The sequence below is a fragment of the Mycteria americana genome, chromosome 16 (genome assembly GCF_035582795.1).
Source record: "Mycteria americana isolate JAX WOST 10 ecotype Jacksonville Zoo and Gardens chromosome 16, USCA_MyAme_1.0, whole genome shotgun sequence".
Lineage (NCBI taxonomy): Eukaryota > Metazoa > Chordata > Aves > Ciconiiformes > Ciconiidae > Mycteria > Mycteria americana.
This window is the reverse complement of record NC_134380.1, coordinates 2,658,583-2,679,008: the sequence shown is the minus strand read 5'-3', so window position 1 is coordinate 2,679,008 and position 20,426 is coordinate 2,658,583. Positions and strand designations below refer to the sequence as shown.

The window sequence follows — 20,426 nt, the reverse complement described above, 5'->3', positions numbered from 1 at the left end:
CATGCCCCAATGAAAGGCTTGTATTAACAACAAACTCATCTGTGGGCCCGAGAGGGAAGCGTAGCTCCAACCCAAAGTGACAAAAAACCCACAAAAATGCAATTTTTTTAATACGTGAAATAATGTTGACTGAGGAGTTAATGTGTATAAACAAAGTCTGTACCTTTGACTCGGATAACTCATTTCTTCAGGTTAATCTAGTGTTGCATGAATAGCTCCAAATGTGGAATAACTCATAAAGTAAGAGTTTTTTCATCTTACATAGGAATGACCTAGGTTTTTCTTTCTTCCAAATAAGGAATTAATAATGCAATAATTGTTGTTTCCAAAGAGCTCAGCTTTTTTGAGAAGCGTCTCTCTTTTTTTCTCCTCTAGACCAATGAAACACATGGGCATTTGGAGCCTTTAATAACTGTTCGCAGAGCCTGTTCTTGATTTCTTGAGAATTGCCAATGATTTTGATGTCAGAGTTGAGAGGTACGATTGTAGTGTTAAATTTCTCAAGTCAGACCAGTTGAAAAGGAAGGTCAAAAGCAATAACGTCCAGGTTCCTCTGGGCGGGCGGGGGTGTAGGATAATGTGCGATCGCAGCGTTTTACACAGACGTATCGCCCAAGAAAAAGTTTGGCTGTCACAAAACTAATAAAGAACAAGCCTCTGGAGAGATGGTTTCAATGATGCAGGTGTAGGAATCGGGGAGTGTATTTACATACAAGCCAGCTTAATAGCGTGGGATTTATGCTAAAGTGGTTCTTAATGCAATACAAATTGAATACCCCGTCTCGCTCGAAATGAGGAAAATGTTAGAAGGAAAGATTTTTTTTATAGCTTTTGGGGGAGAAAGTGTTTGGCTTTTTTTAGGGAACGTAAAGGACAGCAAGATGGATTTCTTCGGGTGTTTGCCATGTTAAACTAGTGCTTTAGGTATGTGCGTCGGATTTGGAGCCAGCCTTCCGAGTTGGTTCTCTGTTGCCTTGAAAATAAAGGTTTTGAACAGATTCGGGCACGATATATCTGGCAACACGGACTTAAAATTAACTTACCGAAAAAGCAGATACAGTTTGTTTTGTTTTGTTTTTTTAAACTATGACATTAAAAAGAAGTCCTTATAGAAAGCAGCTATGACGCTACAGCCTCTTGTTGAAACTCCCATCTTTTCCCCGCTTCTCTCCTGCCCTATAAAACAACTATTATGTGTTTATAAGTTAGCGCTCCATGTCACTTGTAAAAGAAGACTTATTCATAAACTTCTGGATAGACAGTTCTGTGGGAATATAACTTTCTTGGCATAAAACAAGCCACTTTTTCCAGATAATGTAATGCCATACCAGGCTCTTTAAAGTCATAGCATGCTATTTATTATTATTTTATAACCTATAAAAGACACCAATGCTGAGCCTTCGGTGTTATTGAGTATTGTTGTACTCGGTACACACACATCAGCAGAAAAGATAAGGAAAACCCCAGGCAAAACTCCTGTTCACAGAAATAGTCACCAGCGAGGTGCTGAGGGATGCTCGGGGCTTGTTGCGGGGCTGCTTTCCCCCGGCCTCCTCTCTGCAGACAGCAAGCGCCGGGGCAGATCACAAATAGGCGCGTCTCATTTTTTGGGTGGGATTTGCCAGTTGCAAGTTAGAAGTTCTTGAAACAGACTTGGATGGAACATTTCAGCTTTTGAAGTCGTGGCAGATGATTTGGATACACACACATACATGCCTTAGAAATTTTTTTTTTTTTTAATGGGCTGAAATCAGTATTTACTCCACCATCCAGAAACCAGCAAGCAGCCAGCGTGTGGTTGGGTTTGCTTTCTGAATATGTTCAATATTCGGAAAGAGCACTGAGCCCGTGAAACCATACAGCTCGCCCAAAGGACAGCTGCTTCCCAAATCTCCAGGTTTCCAGCTGACGTGGATTTGGGGATGACAGATGGGGATCGCATTGGTCAAGTCCGTGTCCAAAAGACTGTTGCTGCTCCCGGGTTGGGAGGGACTGCCCTGCTGCCAGAGCAGTCTGCTTCGAACCAGAAAGAGAAACCGTGGCTATGCACCCCCATGAAAAGGAAACATCAGCCCTTAGCATATGCTCATATTTACTTATCCTATTTATAAGGACTGACCAATATTCTGTGCACTAATTATAGCAGCAGGGACTGAAAGAGATTTCCTTGCTCATTGAGTCCAGACCTCAGCTATCACAGGCAAATTCCCTCTGCACTTGCTTTCATAAACCCTCCTAGTATGCTTTGAAAGCATGTAGGATGTTCTCCCTAGTGACTGGATATTTCCAGTGGCAGCCCAAGCTGGCCTGATGCTCGGAGAGATGGCAGCGGGTGAATATCTTGATGTGGATGTCTTGTGTCCGTTACTGACGGGCTTGGGGTTAATTAAAGAGTAGTAGAGTGGACCTGGTGTTCAACTGGAAGATGCCTCCAAGGCAGAAGGACAGATGGGCACTGCCACTGGAGACCTTCAATGTGACCTGCGAAGCCCTGGGTGCCTCAGCCACTGCCTGCTCCTTTCACATCCCTACCTTCAGCTGGATGGGGGTGCTGGGGTGAGTGTAGGCATAGCTCTTGAATTTTGGGGTTGTGGCTGGAGCGTATTGGTCATGACCTACCCGCTGCACTAGCCGGGGATGCTGGGCAGCCATATGAAGCAGTGTCAAGTGCCTGCTCCTTGCGTGTAGGAGTGCCTGGCTGCCAGGGGGCTGAAAGAGAAGAGCTGAAGCGTTGCTGACATTACTTGCACCTTTGAACGAAGGTATCCTCAGTCCTTGGAATATACCTTGCCAGCGTGCATTTATAAAAATGAAACCAGTATCTTGTTACTGGAGCAGGGGATGCCAAGGAGGAAGGTGCAACTGTCTCCTCTGCAGGGGCTGCCCCGTGTGAAGTTGTGATGTGAGACACCTTGTAGAAACCTGGGTGCTCTAATTGATAACACATTAAATCTCAATGGCCAGCACTCTGTGGCTACAGAGCGATTTTAATGGTAAATCAATAGTCTGATAGAAGCAGACCAGAAATCTTTTGACAGTTATTCAAGAGGGACTTGTCAAAACACAATGTATTTATGACCAAGTTCCTGCCTGCCTGTTCAAAGGCACTTGAACCCCGGCCAGATCCTAAACACGCTCAGATTCCCAGGAGTTATATTCAGCACAATAAGTGGATATTTCACAGCAAATATTGCCTTGTCAGAAAGCTGGCATAAGCACCCAGTTGACAAGCAACAATTGGCTGCTTTGTATGGGTGCTGCGAAGGCTCGTCTCTCCGTTGGCGGCAGTGCTTGTGAGCAGAAATTTCTGCTGGGCTCCAGCCGTCGTTAGCATTAGGAATTAAAAATGCTTTAAAGAAAACTGCAGATCGTTGAGTCTCAGCTGCCTCCATCTGAACAGGCAGCAGAAGGAATTGGAAAGTCTCGATGATTAATCACAAACACAAAAGCCGGCTGCTGGCTGACGGTAGGTATCCGCTCTTCTCCGAGGAAACCAATTCATCAGTGTTATTTGTGATTCATAACAGTTATTTGAGGCAAATAGGCTTATTTAGTACACGGCACCCTGCGCTTGCGTGAAGTTACAAACCAGAGATGTTAATTATTCTCTGTCCTCTCGCAGCTCTGCAGCCCATCCGGGATTTCTGCAGCGTGGTGGAGGCTGTAACACGGGTGCAGCGCCTGTAGCCTGGGCTCCGTACCGAGAGGAGAGGGATGCTTTTGAGGGCAGGGATGTGCTGTGTCCCGGGTTTGCACGGTGCTCGGCGTGGTGCAGCTTCAAGCCACGTCTGGGGTCTGTGCGACGGGAAAACAGCAAAGTTTGGGATGAAGAGAGAGAAATGAAATGATTTCTTGGACTTGTCGTCTGTGTGACTAGTGTTTCGTTATCGCCGAGGACGGCTGGCAGTGCACCAGAAAGTATGGGCTTTAAGTGCGGTCTTATTTCTAACGAGAATTTACACCCTCAAGTTACACAGTCCCGACGGGGCAGGGGTAGTTACTGTCTGGCTGGATAGACACAAGGGGATACGGTCCTCAGCCATCACATGTATTTACACAGATCATTACCCCCCTGGAAACTGAGGTGCAAACTGGGGGTGGAAGATGATCTTCTAGATGCCCAAATCTCTTCAGGCAGATGCAGACCCGGAGGACGTATTTGCCTTTCCATGTGAACCCCAGCTGGGAAGTTGTTTGTGTAGGAGTAAATTGGGTATGGCGGGAAGGGTGTCCATGATGAACCCCAAACCAGCGACCCTCACATCTGATAAATCCTGGGGAGAGGGAATAGATTTGGGACTTGGAGAAGGGCTGCCCCAGGTGACCCCAGGAAGATGGGGTATGGTGTGAACCCCAGGTCCTCTGGTCTCACGGCTGGACAGATAGCAGGTGAGACAGACTAAAGAGCGATCTTAACCTAGAGATAAATTACATATACTATAACCTTTTCTTTCCATCTTATATCTGAAAATTTGTTCTTAACTTTTTTTTTTAAAAGGCTTTGCTAGGTTTGAGTATTGCACCCCCCGGCTGCCCAGGGACCGGGGGGTCGGGATCGGGGTGACGAGCAGAGGCGCAGCTGATCTCGGCAGTAAGATTAAAACCTGGCAATGCAGCACGAGTGCTGGTGCTCCGGGAACGGCGGGGAGACCCTGCGTCCTGCCGGCACGCCGTGCCCTGAAACTCAGCGTAAGCTGGGGACGTGTCCTCTGCATTTCTGCACTGCTCCTCCGAGCTGGAACAGCAGCACCGTCTCAAACTCGTTAGCAGACAGAGCTTCAAGAGCACTGCACTTTCTCCAACCTGCCTTAATTAATTGCTCTGTAATTGCACATAGACTTCTGCTTGCACTTCCCACATTTCCCTGAGAAATGCATTTCAAATCTGTATTCTTGTCACTGTTTCCTTTTGCTTTCTGATCCTGTTTACTTTGTTAGTGGCTTTGATTCCTGAACTTCTCTTTGAGGAGTTCTTGTCGAGGGGAATATTTGTATTTCATAGGACTTGAGCAAAAGAAGGCAAAGCAGGCAGGGAATCTAGAAGGCATAATCACTGTCAGATCCTGTCCGCAGTTTTTGTAGGAAAACATGTTGTACTCTGTGAAACACCCAGGTTTAAAAGCTTCAGATCCTTCTAATCTGCCGTTCTGTAGTATAGGGTGGAAAAAAAATGTGCATAACATCTGGTCTCTATCATGCAAGAGGTACTTTGAAATTTGTGTGTTATTGACAATTTATATCGTCCTATTTTTTGTGCATATCGCACGGATCAGATAAGCCTTTAATACTGGCGGGTTGCTGATTTATATTGCACCGACACGTGCCATCTCTGCTTCTCCATCTCTCACGTGGGGAGTGAGTACTTAACCACTGCTTTTGGAGACAGAAAAGTGGCTCCAGGTTTTTAGTACCAGTCTCTTTCCAGGAATAAAATGAAGTTTATTTCATTTTGCTGTCCCGCTCTTGTTGCCCTGAACGTCCTCTTAAGTTTCCTATTCCTTCTGCTGTTGCCCATTAGCAATACTTTATTAGTCCCCCACCTTCCCCTGTTCCTGCTGTGTAGTAATTCTGGGTTTATGTGCAGTTTTTCTTGGGAGTTGTCAAAGAATAATTACGCCCCATTAACTCCACTTTGTATCATTACTAATTCACACCTATAGAGTATTTTCCAAGAAACTGATCTCTGTTGTCTCTTAATTGCTGAAGTCCATAAACTCTGTTACACTGAAACTGTGCTAAGGATTTGCACCCTCTAAAACTTTTCCCTCCAGTGCAAAGCATAACAGAGAATCTGAATGTGGCAGCTTTATCAGATCTTATTTCTTCCCAATTTAAGAAAATTATTTGCTTCTGGCTCTGTTGAAGACTACAAAATGTATATTAAGATGTAAAAAGCGAGAGACTAGAAGCACAGTAAAAGTATAGATCATGTTCCCAATGGATTAATCTAAGTTCGTGTCGCTGGGTGTGTTGAGTGGTCGGCTGAGGTTGAAAACTGAACGATATCCCTGTCTCACCCATTCCGGTGGGTCGGAGCAAGTGGCCTGTGTATGGTCCGAGATCCAGCTGTGTCAAATATGCTCGGACTTGGCATTGATAGGCACTGACCCAGGAGGAGGATCTGGAGCTAGGCTAGGCGCTGCAGGAGCCCAGCAGCCGGAGCATCCTCTGGGATGCTTCCCGAAGGACTTCACCTGCGAGGGAGCTGGTGCTGGTGAGCCATGGTGGGAGAAACCCTGTTTCCCGGGTGTTCCCGGCACGGACCCTGGCTGCCCCGCGCCTGCCGGGGCTGGGTGCAAGCACAGCGGTCGTCAGCTGAAAAGGCAGCGTTGTGCAGCACGGTGCCGGTGGCTTCTGGCGTCAGAGCCAAACCCAAGCCCTTGCCAGGGGTGCAAAGAGAGTGGCAGGAACAGACAGACGCATTTTTACTAGTTTATTCCATTTAATGTGATTAATAAGCAGTGTCATCCAGGTTTAGCCTGAAGCTTAGTGTGCTCTCAAAAAATCACCCCAAATCATCCTACCCCAAAGGATGCAGTAGCTATCCGCTATTTAGCTAAAGCCCTCGTCCCTGCCTAGCCAAAGAGCTGATCCCCACACCCCACCTCAGGGCCGAGTCCTGCCGCAGTCCTTGGGCATCCCAGGTGGAGCGTACGGAGCTGCTGCCGTCTCTGCGGTCAGCTGTTCCTGCAAGGAAAAGAAAGGCTCGGTATGCGAGACCTGCTTGAGCCAGTGCAGTGAAGCGCTGCTCAAGCTCGCTTCAGATAACGAGTGGTTTCAACTGAGCATAAAAGAAAAAAATACTGTTGGTGGCAACTCTTATTTCCCTGGAAAAAAATCCTGGACCCCTGGCAGAGAAACAGTTTCTGCACAGAAAACATGACACTATTTACAAAAAGCGATGTCTAATATCCTTTTCCAGCTTGGAAAGAGGAGTTTATTTTAATACATCCTTTTTTAATTGCCATGAGCTGGACTTGTAAATATTGTAAGTGGTTGAGTAATAGTCATCTGTGAGCGGACCAAATGAAGGGACATTTTTTCCGCTCGTGGAGCCCTCACATATTCCCACAGCTCTGACAGCGGGATAGCATGGAGCAGATACTAAACCAAGACAAAAGCCTCCTAATTAAGAGATCGTTTAACCCCAGGGGTTACCTGTGTGCGTGATGCCAGTGCCCGAAGCGTGCAGTGGTCCAGCCGGCCGCGCGAGGAGTTCACGTGTTGGGGCTGCTTAGGGAGGAGATGGGGTGGACCACAGGGATCCAGTCCATTTTCAGTCAAACATTTCTTTCTCTCCTCTAAGAAAGAGGAGAGAAAGGGGAGAGTTCTCCCGAAGAAAGGGGAAACTAAGGAGAATTAGTTTTCTCTAGCAGGCGTCTGACAGCCGTGTCGCCTTATTGCTATTGTTTAGCTGAGAGAGGAAAATCTGCTTTGCTGGTTTTCTGGATCAGTCTTCAAAACGATCCATAACTTACATTTTTTTAACACCATCCTTCTGCAGACCAGCGTGGTGTGCCCGAACTAAAAAATAGTCATAAAGTTTTGTAAGATTGTGTTAGTCATTAACTTCTGCATATCAGCCGGCATGGTTTTGGGGCAGGTTGGAGCACACGGAGCCCGCGTGCTGCACGGTTGGGGAGAGCACTGTTAGACTCTCTTTGATGCTGCTTGATCTTCATTTTCCCAAGTCAGGTACATACCCGAAAGCCCTGCTTTTGCTCTGCAAATAGTTTTGTCTGAAAGCAGGAGTAGTTTGTATTGGAAACAATTTCCTGATGCAATTTGGATTTCCTTCTGAATAATCCTTTGCCCCAGTGGGATGGTACAGAGGGATTCTAGAAAAGCTTAACTGGCCTAGCCATGAGTTAAACATATCCCTTAATCTTTGCAAGGCAGATGTTTAAGTAGGAAGATACCCTGCAGGCACTGTTAAAAACCATTAATTTGAAGGGTCAGGAAGAGAAAGAACTGCTTTACCAACGTGGCGTTTGAGTCCACGCCGCTGTTCAGGTCATCGGCGTGCAGGGATCTGGTGAGGTGCTTGCATGGGGGAAAATCTATCTCAGCTGGGAGGAGGAGCAGGACTCAGAGGAAGAATTTAATTGCAAAAGACCAATTGTTAAAGATGAAGGCAGCAACCTTAACGTCGTTTCATCTTTTCCAGGAATGCTGGTGGTGATTGTGTTGCTGCTGATTGCGATTGCTGTGGTTGCAGTCTGGCCGACACAGTAATGCGGATATGGGGCCCATCGGAGCTGCTGCTCGACAGCTGAGCGCGGAGGACTCCAGAGAAGAGACCGACTTTGTGCAAAGACCTTCTGTGTTTTAAATAAACTCAACAGTATGAGAATGAAGCTGTGTTCGACAGACATCCGCTCTTCCGTCGGTGCACAGCTGAAGAGCACTGCGTGATTTGGAGGGTTTGAACTTGAAAAGGACTCTCTTCCCACCTTCATTTGGCACTCGGGAGGCTGCAGCTGGCTGTACAATAGATGCACTTGTCGGTGCATCTGCGGCTGAGCACGCACTGGTGTCAGGGTGCTGCCTGCCCGGCCCGCTGCCGCTTCTGCTGAGTGGTCAGTCTCCGAGGGCTTTAAAATACTAAAATAAAGGTGTAGTTTGGGAGTACAGCAGTGGTGCTCCTGTGCTTTCTGATACCTTCCTTCAGAATGAAAATTCTTACTTGTTTCAAGGAATAAATGTTTTTGGGGAATGACTGCATCTGGATTCTCGCAGGATGGGAAGCAAGGGCACGTGGAGCCCTGCAGAGAGGCGCAGGACCCCCATGAGCTGCACAGCAACGCTGGCGAGTGAGTCAGTCCTTGGCCCTTGGGGGAGAGTTATCGGTGTCGATCTCCACGGATAGAAATGTAAACAGCAGCGAGTCTTGAACGAGGCGCTTAAAGAGTGGAAAGCCTTGCCCGACGTGCGCTCATGAGGAAGGCGTGCTCTCCACGTGCTGTGCCGTGCTCTGCCAGGCTGGCCGCAGGAGATGTGCTGGCATTAACGTACTAATCTCGGCGATCGAGGTCTGCCTCTTTCTTTTATAACTTTTCACACGCTGTTAAAACTGAGAGGAAGGAGTACCTATGTAAAAACTAGTGAAAAAGAAGTATCGAATGTTCGCTTCTGGCCAAGAAAATCATTATTTTGTTATACATGCCAGTTTGATTTCAGAATTGATAGAGCAAGCAATAAATATTGAATAAAAGCCGATCCATTTATATACAACTTATCTGCCTGGGTTTTTATTGTTTCCTATCATCTCCTGTTCCACTTGAATGATTCTCCAACGCTTCCATTTCCTGAGAGCTGATCTGGAGAAGGAAAAAAGCAATTCCTGTCAGACTTCATGTGTATCATGACATACATTTCCTGGCGGATCCGTAACACCTGCCAGCCCTGGGCTGGTCCTCACCTGCGGTGGTGGAGTATCTCCTTTCACAGCTCTCAACGGGCTCCTGGCACTCGTTTCCCTCTCCCTGCTTGCCACCCACACAGTTGCGGTGGTGGCACGTCTAGCAGGTCTAGCGCTGGTCTGGGAGGTGGGAAACCAGGGTGTCCTGGTGCTGCATCCCCTCTTGAGTGACACGAAGCCATTTTGCTCTTCTGAGCTCAGTTTCCTCATCTGTCAGCTGGGACTTGGGCACTGGCCCCTTTGTTAAGTGCTTGGTGATCCGCAGATCGGAGTGCGAAATTGCTCTTCTCCTTGCAGCGTGCAGGTGTTGGCTGTAGCTGAGGCTTTGACGCAGTTGCGCCAGGATCTGCGGTGGGAATGACCGAGCTGGCTATGATGGGAGAAAATGGGGTTTTGCAGGAAACAGAGGCGGGGAACTGTTGGGTCCCCACTGAATACATACCTGTAACTGGTGGATAGGAGCCGTTCCCTGGAGCTGAAGAGCACGGTTGCCTGTCTGCGTGTTCCTGGGAAGGGCAGAGAGTAGGTGGAGAGAGGAGCTTGGTGCAGAGAAAGCCGTGCCTCGTGGCGCAGGGCATTGGGCTTGAAACGGGGCTCTGTGCTGGTGCCCAACCCATCTTCTGATGCTCAGCACTGAAGGTTGGAGCTGGAGGGGAGACCAGCTCCTCTGGAGGGATTCGAAATCTTGGGGCAAGGCGGACTGTGCTCTGCTGGCTTCAGCATCCTCATCTGGTGTGTACGGTCAAAGGTGGGAGATCCAGGCTTGGACTTGGTGGTAGGTAGATACCACATTCTGCCTGTGAAGCAAACCAAATGATGCCCACGGCCGGGAGGGAGCAGAGTCTTCTATGCATTTCCATGTGCTTTCCTAGAGAAAATCCTTCCTGATGCCTGTAAAAGTCCAGTCCAGGTTGTGCCTGCTTGCTTGCTTTTCCTTTGAGAAGTGCTTCATCCTACAACCTTCAAAGGAGGGAAGGGGGAAAAAAAAGAGAGTTTTACATTCTCGTGGTTTTCAAAAGGACACAACGGGTTTTTGATGGTTTATTGCTTGATCTCAGATTAGAAACGGAGCTTTAAGCAAGGCTGCTCCAGCTGGAAACAAGTAACGGGCAGCTTTGGAGACGTGTTCAAAACTTGTGCGTTCCTGCAGCTCATGTGTGGAGGGACCAACACTGGAAACTCTCCTGGAGTTGTTTCTCATGGGCAGCCCGAGCCCCAGCCCTGCAGCGGGATTTCACTCACGGCTCCGGTGCAGCCTCCTGGATGTTTGGTGACAGCAGGAGAATAACATGCAGTTCATTGAGATGAGACTCCACACTTGGGTTTCTAATTAAAACTGTCATTTATGGAGGGAATTAAGGTTTTGTTTGAATTCCCAGGATGCGCAGGATGGATTCGTAATTCATCCTGATCAACGTGTCGTGGTGACTTTGTTCTGATAGAGGCTTTAAAAAGATGTTTTCTGACCTGTTGGGTCCTCAAGCACATTTTTTCTGTTAGTGCCTGGGAAAGGTAGAAACGCGAGGCTTTGCTCTGCTGAAACGTCTAACAAAGGGGTTCTCAGATTTGCCCTTTAGGTAACATTTAATGTGTCATGTGGGTGAGGAGTTTCATTAAAAAGAAGTGGATTTGGCAGCGTTCTGCCGTGTGTGGAAAGCTTTTCTGTCTCCCTGCCCCACCAAAGAAAAGGGAAGGTTCAAATACCAGAGCCGCTGGTTGTTGGCTCTGAGCAAGCGGGGGCGGAGAGCCCAGCTCACCGGGGTCCAGCGCGGCTTCACCGAGCCGCGGGCTGCTCTGATTTCCAGGCAGGGGCAAAGGATGCTCAAGCTGCCCGTTGAACCTGCACCGTGGGGCTGCTGGAGTCACGCACCTGCGGTGGCTTCTCCAAGCGGATGTGTTCCCCATTTCCCTGGTGCCCACCCGGAGAGATATCCCAGGCTTTGCCTTCCCTTGCATCTCCTTCATTTCTCTCGAATGAGGATGCGCTTGGGAGTTTAGCTGTTGCCAGTTATTTCATCAAAAATACAAGTGCTGGGGGAAGATCTGGTACGTGTTAGAGGTGCTTACATGTCCAAGCGCCCTTGATAAGAAGTCCCTAGCTCCTACGTGAGGATAAAGATGATCTTGAAAGGCTGCTGGGCATTTTCACACGCCTTTATTTCTGCAGGTTGGGTGTGAGCTTGGTGCTGAGCTTGGCGCAGTGGATGGCTGCTCTCCCGCGCTGCCTGGGGGGACCAGGCTGCGAGCAAACGCTCCGGGTCTGGCCCTCAGTGGGAATAGGCTCTTTCCCCTCTTTTCAGAGCTACCCTGTCTCCTTTGGACAACCGGCCGCCTGCCAGGAGGACCTGGAGCCAGAGCGATCTGGGAAACCCATTTGCTTCTCTGTGGAGCCGCAGGTGACAGCCCCGGAGCAGAGGTGGTGGCACTCGTGACCCATTTGTCTCTGCAGTAAAGATCTGAGATTTCTGACCTCTGAGATGTTTTTGAATTCATAAATTACCAGTGACGCTAAGGGCGTGGGTCACATACGCCGACCCCTCGGCAGTTTGCAGGACCTTTTGCCATATTTTTGTCTCTGGAAGTGTTTTGCTGCCTCAGTTCCCCCCTGCCTCCAGCCTTCTAGCTTGTCCGTGCCACCAGCACTTGCCTGGTCTCGAGTACCAGCTGCTTCAGTAGTGTCTGGCACCAGTGATGCCCCGCGGGAGAGGGGTGACGGAGCCCAGGCCCCCTGCAGCGGATGGGCAGAAAGGGACGGCGCTGGCAAGCAGCCTGTGGACGGGGGCAGAAAACGGGTCCGGAGTGGGGTTGGCAGCTCCCCTGACCCCAGGCTCTGGCTGTCCCCTCTCCCCATGCCTGTCCACCCCCTCTGTGCGGGGTCCCACGGGTTTCGGCGTGCCCTGGCTCTGTCCCGCTGCAGGGCACGGTCTCCTCCGCAGCAGAGGAAGGATGGGGAGCCCGGCAGGACGTACCCCGGTCCAGAGCTCACAGCAATCCCGGAGAGCCCAGAGGTGCTGGTGGGGACCCCCCCATCCCACCCGCCGTGAGCCTGCAGTGACCCCGCTGTCCCCAAGGGCGTGCGGCCGGTGACGGGGAGCGCTGGTGGGAGGATGCTGGTGGGACACGCGGCTGGGACTGACGGTCAAAAATAGCTGTGCCCCGCCTCGGACCCTGCCAAAGGGATGTTGGCAGAGACCGAGGGAGGCGGAGGGGACACCGTCAGCTCCCTGCCCAGGTCGCCATCCCTCGGGCTTGTCGGCCCATGGGGTGGGAGGAAGAAGAGATCCTTGGAGATTTTTACAGTTTACAAGTTTATTCAACTGGTTTCTGACTTTAGTTCTACCGAGTGGGTGCTGAACAGTTACAAGCTCCTTCGGGTTCAATTACAGCCAATCTAACGAAACAAACAAATGAAGAGGGGAAAAAAAAAAAACCGAAACAACTTGGAAAAACAATAAGAAAATCCACAACTTTTTCACGTGTCATTAAATATATTCATATATAATAACCATAATATATTAGTATGCATTGTAAAGAAACATCGCCCAAAGCAGTATGCAATGGTCATAACTAAACAACATTTACAGTTCAAGATATTAACAGAAATAATAAAAAAAAAAAAACAAACTGAACCCCAAAACGAACACAGGTTTTGTGAGGGGAGAGGAGGCGGGTGTGCAGGGAGAGGGCACAGACACGACGAAACGAACAGAAACGAGACGAAACGACTTTTGTCGGGTGCTACCGTCGACTGATGATTGTTTTGGCATTTCAGCTGCTCTCCGAAGCCGCGCTGAAGGCACCGCAGCCCCTTCCCGGCCACCCCCTTCGCCCCCCGAGGACCTCGGTCCTGTCCCCAGGGTGATGGGTGGGCGCTTGGGTTCCTCGCTGGTTGCAATGTGGCTGGTACCCCAACAGAGCCGCAGCCCTGGCTGCGGAGGTTGATGTTTAGGAGTGACATCTTGTCCCTCTTTGGGTGACGGGCCAGAGGTGTCCCCCCAGGAGATGTCCTGGAGCAGGGGTGGCTGCAGGGAAGAGTTGCATCCCCCCGACACCCCGAAAACGGCGCTACTCTGCCTTCCCCAGAGGAAGAGGGCTGTGTACCAGTTACACCAGCTGCTCCTGCAGGTCGAGGTTACTGGGAGCGCACGAGGAGCACTGGGGGACCGTGGATGGAGCGAAGGGGCTTCTCTAGTCTGGTTGGAAAGCACAAAACTCCAACAGGGATCAAGGGACAGGGTCCTGGTGGGACAGGGATGGGGACTTTGCTTCTGTGGGTCGCTCTGGCTGCGGTGGGCTCCGAGTTGTTTCCTGTCTTGTGCAAACTCCGTTTCTTTCTGATTTCCCGGGTTGTGTTGGTGCCTGGAGGGGTCTGGCCCTGGAATGGGGTGGGTGGCATTCCTCCTGCAGCCTTCTGACCTGGTGGCATCGGGGAGGGGGCCGGGGCTTGGCCCTGCGGCGTTTGGGGGGTGTCAAGGCTGTGCTGGCGAGGATGGGTTCGCTTGCCAAGCTTGGAAAATGGGAGTGAGAGTTGGGTGTCCAGGAGTGCTCGGTGGGCAGTTCCCGTGTCCCTGTGTCCCCACGTCCCCTGGCCTTGCCTTCATGCTCTGGCTTTGTGTTGGATCCAGTTGGATCCATTCGAAGGTCTCCCGTGGTTCAAGGGCATCCCTGCTAACTGGGGACAAGCTGTCCCCAGCCGGTGCGGGGTGTCCCTGGCATCAGCTGACACTAGCTGCAGGACAGCATCCAAGCCCCACTTGGGGGCTTTAAGCCTCCAGTGAGACACTTGAGATCAGATTTTATCCTTCAAAACTTGGTGGCTTGGGTTGCCTTGACTGCAAAACTGTTGGCTCTCCTTGAGCTCTGAAGTAAGGAAAACTAGGTCTGCTCTGGGTAAGGGGAGAAAACACGGACTTGGGGGGTTGCTTGATGTCCAGGGTGGGATTTCTCTCCTAATACCCACATTAATTTCGGAGGGGCCTTGCGGTTGCAGGGGGAGGCTCAGCAGAGCTCGCTCCCTTCGGGTGGCGTCTCCAGCAGCCCGGCGCTGGCCGGTGCTTCCCTGGGAGCCCTCCACTTTACACCTATTTACATGGCTGCCTCGCTTTATGGTGGTTTATGTCATTATATAAATATTGTCAATTGCTATAAAACAAGGCAAAACCACTGGAAAATGTCATAAAATAGATGTTTCCAAGTTTCCTAAAAGGAAAAATATCAGGGAGGTTTTGCTTTTCGTAGCGAGTAATGTTTGCTTCTCCTCCAGGTACCCGTCCTGCCCTCCCTGCCTTTCCTTTCCACCCCGGCTATTGCCTGTCTCCATCGATTAGGTGAACTCAGATATCTGTTCCCATTCCTCATGGGCTGGTGTGGCAGGGGAGCAGCCTGGCAAGGGGACGCAATGTCTGCGTGACAAACAACTCAACAGCCGGTCCTGCCCATACAGTGTCCCAGGGAAAGATGCTCCAGCCCTCAGGCTGGGGCATGGGGTGTGAGATGGAAGCGAGGCAGCCGCTACCTTGCTTACTGCATTAGTGATTAGAGATTGGGAATTTTAGATTTGCTGTTTTTCACCCCCAGCAGAAGGAGGAGAGCAAGTTGGGGCGCTCCAGATGGGTCACACCTTGCTCATCCAGTCCCTGGCTGAGACCCCTTCCCTTGGAGTGGGTTCTGCCCCACGTTGGCTGTAACTTGGCCAAGCCTTAGAGCTCTGTGCTGGCCCTGCTGCCCGTGGGGACAGTCCCTTGGCACCCACTGTCCCACCTCCTGTGTCTCCCAAGGGGGCTGGTCACCTTACGCAGCGATGCCGGGGAGTTCCAGCTCCAGAGGGAGCGAGGGCAGAACTGGTGCGTGTTCGGGAGAGCTGGCTGAGTTTCGGGAGTGAAACCACTGCCAGCCAGGACCTCGGTGTCATCGGCATGGATTTTCTGTCATGTGAGGGTTCATCAGTCTGCTGACGGAGGCAGAGAGGACCAAGCCCATGAAGAAGGTCTCAGGGGTGGCTGTGGTGGAGATCTTCCAGCGCACCTACAGGAACTGGATGCCAACTTATTTTTTTGCAAACTCTGGGTGTTTCCTTGGGGATCCTGGTTATTAACTCATTGACTGTGAATTGGTGGCTGGGAGGGGGCCAGGGCATCCCATGGGCTCATGCTCCTTCAGCGTGGTGGGGGGCAGCGCTCCTTGGGGCGTGGGGGCTGGAGCAAGGAGTCGCTCCTCAAGTTATGCCCACGTGGAAGTTGCCCACTAATGCCGTCTCTTTGCTGTGCCTAACCTGGGATCAGTGCATCACCACGGCTGGAGACCTTGGCCACTCCTAGGTACTGTACAGCGGGTGATGGTTACAGCTATCGGATATCAAAGAGTCTTCAAATAACCCATATTAGTCGATCCTCGGATCTGTCCTCAGTGATAAGTCTCTGTTTAGTTTCCTCTACGATAACTGTCTTGTTTAACCTAAGCTGAGAATACGTATTTTTGGGGATGGGGGGTTAATTTCCAGCATTGCCATTGATTAGTTCCTTACAGGTTTGATGTTCCCGTGCCGTGCTTTGGAAGCAGCAGATGTTAGCAGCTAGAAGGCAGTTTGGTGTCTCTGATTTCTTCAGCCAACAGGGCAGAAAGAAGCTGGGGGGCACCGGGTGCCGCATGCCCGTGCCCACCCTCCTCTTGTTTTGTATCTACATGTGCGATTTGTTTCGTTGTGTTTTGTTTTGTTTTCTCCCGGAATACGAGGTACAAACCTGGCAGCCCCACAGCCGTGATCGCCATCACTCCCGTCCCCCCCCCGCCCGCCCCGGCAGCGCGACGTTCCTCCCGCCGTCCCCATCGCCGGTCCCTGCCCGCCCCAGCTCTACACAAAGCAGCATGCACAGTCAGTCTCTCCCTCTCGCGCGCTCCGTTGCCTTCTCCTCCTTTAGGCTTTCTTACACTTCCCCTTCTTCTCCCGCTGCTGGAACTTCCTGAGCCGCCGAGCCCACGTATCCCGCCACTGTATCACCAGGCTGGTTTTGTCCGCAATGATGCCGCTCTGGTCAGGAGAGTCCTCGTTGTTGCCCAGCAGCAAATACTTCTTCATGGGCTTGATTTTGGGGCACTTGCATGCTATGTCCTTGGAGTGGATCCACAGGGTCTGGTCTCCACGCCGTATCCGGTTGCTGCCTTGTTTGTAGACGGAGATGATGTTGACCGTGAACTTCCACCAGTCGGCATTTTTTTCCGCTTTCAGGATGTGGATCTGGACAGCTGGAAAAAAAGAAACGAGGCAAGAGAGGAAAAGATGTTATGGTTTGAGCTGGCGAGAAGAAAATGAATTTTAAGTCTTACCTAATAGGCTGTGTGAGGAAAAGGGATTTTGTCTCCTGAGCACAGGCTGGGGGAGAGCAACCAAGGGTAGTGGCTGCACAAAAACTGCCTTTGTCCCCAGGCATCTGCCATGAGCAAGAGTAGCCAGTGCTGGTGGCAGAGGGTCTCAGCAAAGGTACTAAGACCACCATAGGCTCGGGAGATGCTCTCCAGCTCTGCTGCCACAAAGGCAGCCCTCTGGGTCCCCAACGAGCATGGGCATGGCTACCCAAGGACCACGGGGGCTGGAGGACCCCCAGGAGGGGAGAAGAGGCTGGGAGCCGCTGTACTCCAGGAACCATGGCAGTCCTTGCCCTAGGAGCCCTGGGAACAGCACAGGGCTACCTGGAGCGCTGGTGGGGAGCAGGTTGCCTCGTTGTCCTGTCTGCATCCTGGGGAGGACCCATCATCTCCCAGGATGTGGTTGTGAATCAAGCACAGACAGAGCAGTTCCCCAGGGCTGTTGGTGCAGCGACATCTGCCCCAGCACCTGCGAACTCTTAAAGCGATCAAAAAAATCTTTAAAAATCAGGTGGATGCATGTACACTGGACCCTGCCTTTTACCTTGAAGCAGCAAGCACAGAGAAGATTAACAAACCCAGGGACAGCTTGTGCCTCCAGCCCCGGGTGGTGGCTGGAGCGTGGGGCAGGAGTTCTGCACACATGGCGTGCGTTGCAGTGGGCTCGGCAGGGAGGTGCCTGCCCCATCGGCAGTGCCAAAACCCCAGGCTACACCATAGGACCTGGGATGAGCTTTCTTCCTAACCCACCTGTCCAGAGAGCAGCACGTGCTTCAGCCAGAGGGTTTCTGCACGGGACGTTTCTCCAGCCCCTCTGCCCTCCCTTCCTTGCCCAACGGGCCACTCAGCACATCTGCACCAGGACTCTAAGCAGCCCCAGGTTTCAAGAGAAGATAAGCCAAAATCTGAAGCAAAACACTGGGACTGGCCCATATCTCCAAGCATTCGGAGGTAGGAAAGACCTGTTAGGGCCTCCAGCACATCTGCCCGGGGCGAGCACAAGGAGACAGCTCTCCATGAGCGCCCAGCCTCGGAGCAGGACACTGAACGGGTTCAAACCTATGAAAGGGTTTGGAAACGGGGCGATTCACTGTTGTGTGTTTCTAAGAGATGTTCCTGAGCCAACACTGTTGAGCGCTTGCTGTGGAAGATGACATTGCTGGTGAAAAGCACAGGTGAAGGACTGAGAGTAGAGCTCAGTGATCACAAGGACATGTCAGTGGCAGCGTCCAGCCTCAATTCTGGGTCTGGTGGACTCACTTGAGCATCTCTGTAAATACTGAATAGCAACATCGGGCTTCAAGGGAATATCTCGGTATGCAGCAGCCTGGCAAGCCAGGTGTCCTGGCAGATAACTGGGACATAACAAGCTCCCAAAGCAAGACTGAGATGGGAGGACAGCTGTGACCCATAAGCACAGGAATAGCAAGAGGATGGTGTTTTCCAAGCCTGTGGCTGATGTTGCGTAGCCCATCTGTAGCCATATAGACTGAGAAAACCTCCTGAGAAAACCTGGTGAGGACTCAGCCCTCCACTGCTCCACCCCTTGCTCTTTTCTGAAGCACGGTTCATGCGTTACGTTATCCCTGCGCCCACCAGCATCCGTGCGGGAGTGGTGGCCCGTGGTCCCGCAGGGCCACTGTGAAGGTGACTTGGCAGCATGATCTGGGCAAGAGAGTACTCCCCATGGGGTTGTCCACAAAGACGCCGAGATGGCGACGGATACTGGTTTGCTTCCAGTGTGCTCGAGGGTAAGGCTCTGCTCACGGCTGATTTTAGAAGCCCCCGGAGCCACTGTGGTTTTGTGCCATGGGGCAGCCCCAGGCTGCAGCCCAGGTGGCCCTGAGCAGGCTACGGTGACCTCTGCCAGCCCTCCTCCTCCTCTTCCTCAATCCCTACAGCAGGTGCTGTTGTGCCCTTTCCGGGTGACATGTGTGCACTTGGGTTCAAACCACAGGGAAGGATGGAGACCCACGTGGGAAAGGCAGTGTTTGGCCCCCAGCACGGCAAGGAAGAGGAGCTACGAGCCTGGAGGCGGCTCCTGCTGCTCCGGTGGCCTTCTTTCTTCCCAACAGCGGTCCATCACGACACAGAGACGGCAGAGGAGGATGGGAGCAGCAGTCGGCTGAGATCACATCCTCCAGGGAGGTTGACCACATTCCTCCTCACTAAAAATCAGCTTCCAGGAAAATGTCTTCAGCAGGAAGTGACTACCCAGCCTTCCTGGGTCGGTTTGCTGACCGTGGGATGAGAGGAGTCCCCACCAGCAGAGACAGAGGGTAAAAAGCGGGTGGCGATGCCAGCCCTGGCCAGGAGAGCAGGCGAGGGCCAGTGGCTCCGTGCAGGCTGGCACAGTCCAACCAAAAAGTGCTTTTTGACCAAATCTTTGAGTTTTTCCTTTCCCCCCCCCTTCCCCTCCATGCCCTGTGCGCTGTAACTCCCTGTCCGTCCACCTGCCTGTCTCAGCCATCTGGCCAGTCCCCGGTGGTTCCAATCTCCATTGCATAAATTATCAGAGGGAGAAGAAACCTCAAAAAATCCGAGGCAAAACTCTCCCATTTGCCTTGTAACAACCCAATTTTTCCCCCCTGGATTAGCGGTGGAGGAGCATCACCCTCGCTTTAAAACCACAACGTGCAAACTGATTTCAAGCTATGGAAGGAAGCGGAGCTCTGCAGCCCAGCAAGGCTTTTTAACACGTTGCAAAATATATGTGGGGTTTTTGGTTTTTTTTTTTTTGGAGCATGTCATGGATGCCAGATGCTTTCATTAAAAAAAAAAAAAAAAAGAAAAAAAACAACCCTAAGCTCTGACCATGTATTTCCCAGTCTGGTGTGAAGGTAACAAAATGTGAAGATTAGCCAATTTTTATTTTTTTGAAACAAATCTTTCCAAAAAAGCTTAAACCTTTGACCTGCCTGGGTCCACGCTGACAAAATGGAGAAAATGAATGAAAAGGAACCGGAGAGAGGTGGTTACAGGAAACTCCGCTCTAAAATACACAGTCTGTATTTTTTTGATGTCAAGGCCCCCGTCTCTTTTTTTTTTCCCCTTTTATTAATGAAGTGGAAGGAGTGAAAGCTTCGGTGAAGGCTTGGCTGGCACAGCCGCAGCTGCCTTCACTGACAGTGAGTTTTCTGCCCATAACTTTGCATCCAGGATGCGCGGTTTCCCCTGGGCCTGGTTTCAGAGCCCAAGTTTAGCGGTGAATTGCCTGGGTATTTTGGGGGTGGGGTGGGGTGGGGTCTGCAGCATCTCCCAAGGGACACGAGATGTGCGGAGATGCAGAGAGGCGCCGGGAAGAATTTTTGGAAGCTCCTAAACTGGCTTCCCTGGGTGAATCCCTGAGGATTTAGGGACTCATTTCTTGTGAAAGAGGTTTCAGTTTGTGGTTTTGGGAGGAGACTCAGCTGCACCCCACCACTGCAAAGCTGGCTTTGGAGCTTGAGGTTGCCCTTCACCTGCCTTTTCCCAGGGCGAAGCTTGGCTTTGCCTGTGCCATGGTGAACTGCTCGCACTTTGCTGATGTTCACTGAACCCCCGTACCGATGCTGAGCCGTGCGGGAGACCTACCCTGCCACTGCGTCCCCAGAACAATGTCCCGGAAAGTGTCTATGGGGCAACCAGATGACAGGATGTAATAG

The 20,426-nt window shown here is 51.1% G+C and overlaps 2 protein-coding genes across 2 annotated transcripts in view; one reads left to right on the top strand and one right to left on the bottom strand.

Annotated features, from left to right (window-relative positions):
- Positions 1-9,233, top strand: part of STX8 (syntaxin 8) — a 106,830-nt gene extending 97,597 nt beyond the window's left edge. Inside the window, exon 8 of the mRNA XM_075519205.1 lies at positions 8,167-9,233. Coding sequence (XP_075375320.1) covers positions 8,167-8,234 — 68 coding nt within the window. The 3' untranslated portion in view covers positions 8,235-9,233. The remainder of the gene's footprint in view (positions 1-8,166) is intronic.
- Positions 9,234-16,271: 7,038 nt separating this feature from the next.
- The window catches only part of NTN1 (netrin 1), a 104,701-nt gene continuing 100,546 nt past the window's right edge, over positions 16,272-20,426 (bottom strand). Inside the window, exon 6 of the mRNA XM_075519191.1 lies at positions 16,272-16,662. Coding sequence (XP_075375306.1) covers positions 16,334-16,662 — 329 coding nt within the window. The 3' untranslated portion in view covers positions 16,272-16,333. The remainder of the gene's footprint in view (positions 16,663-20,426) is intronic.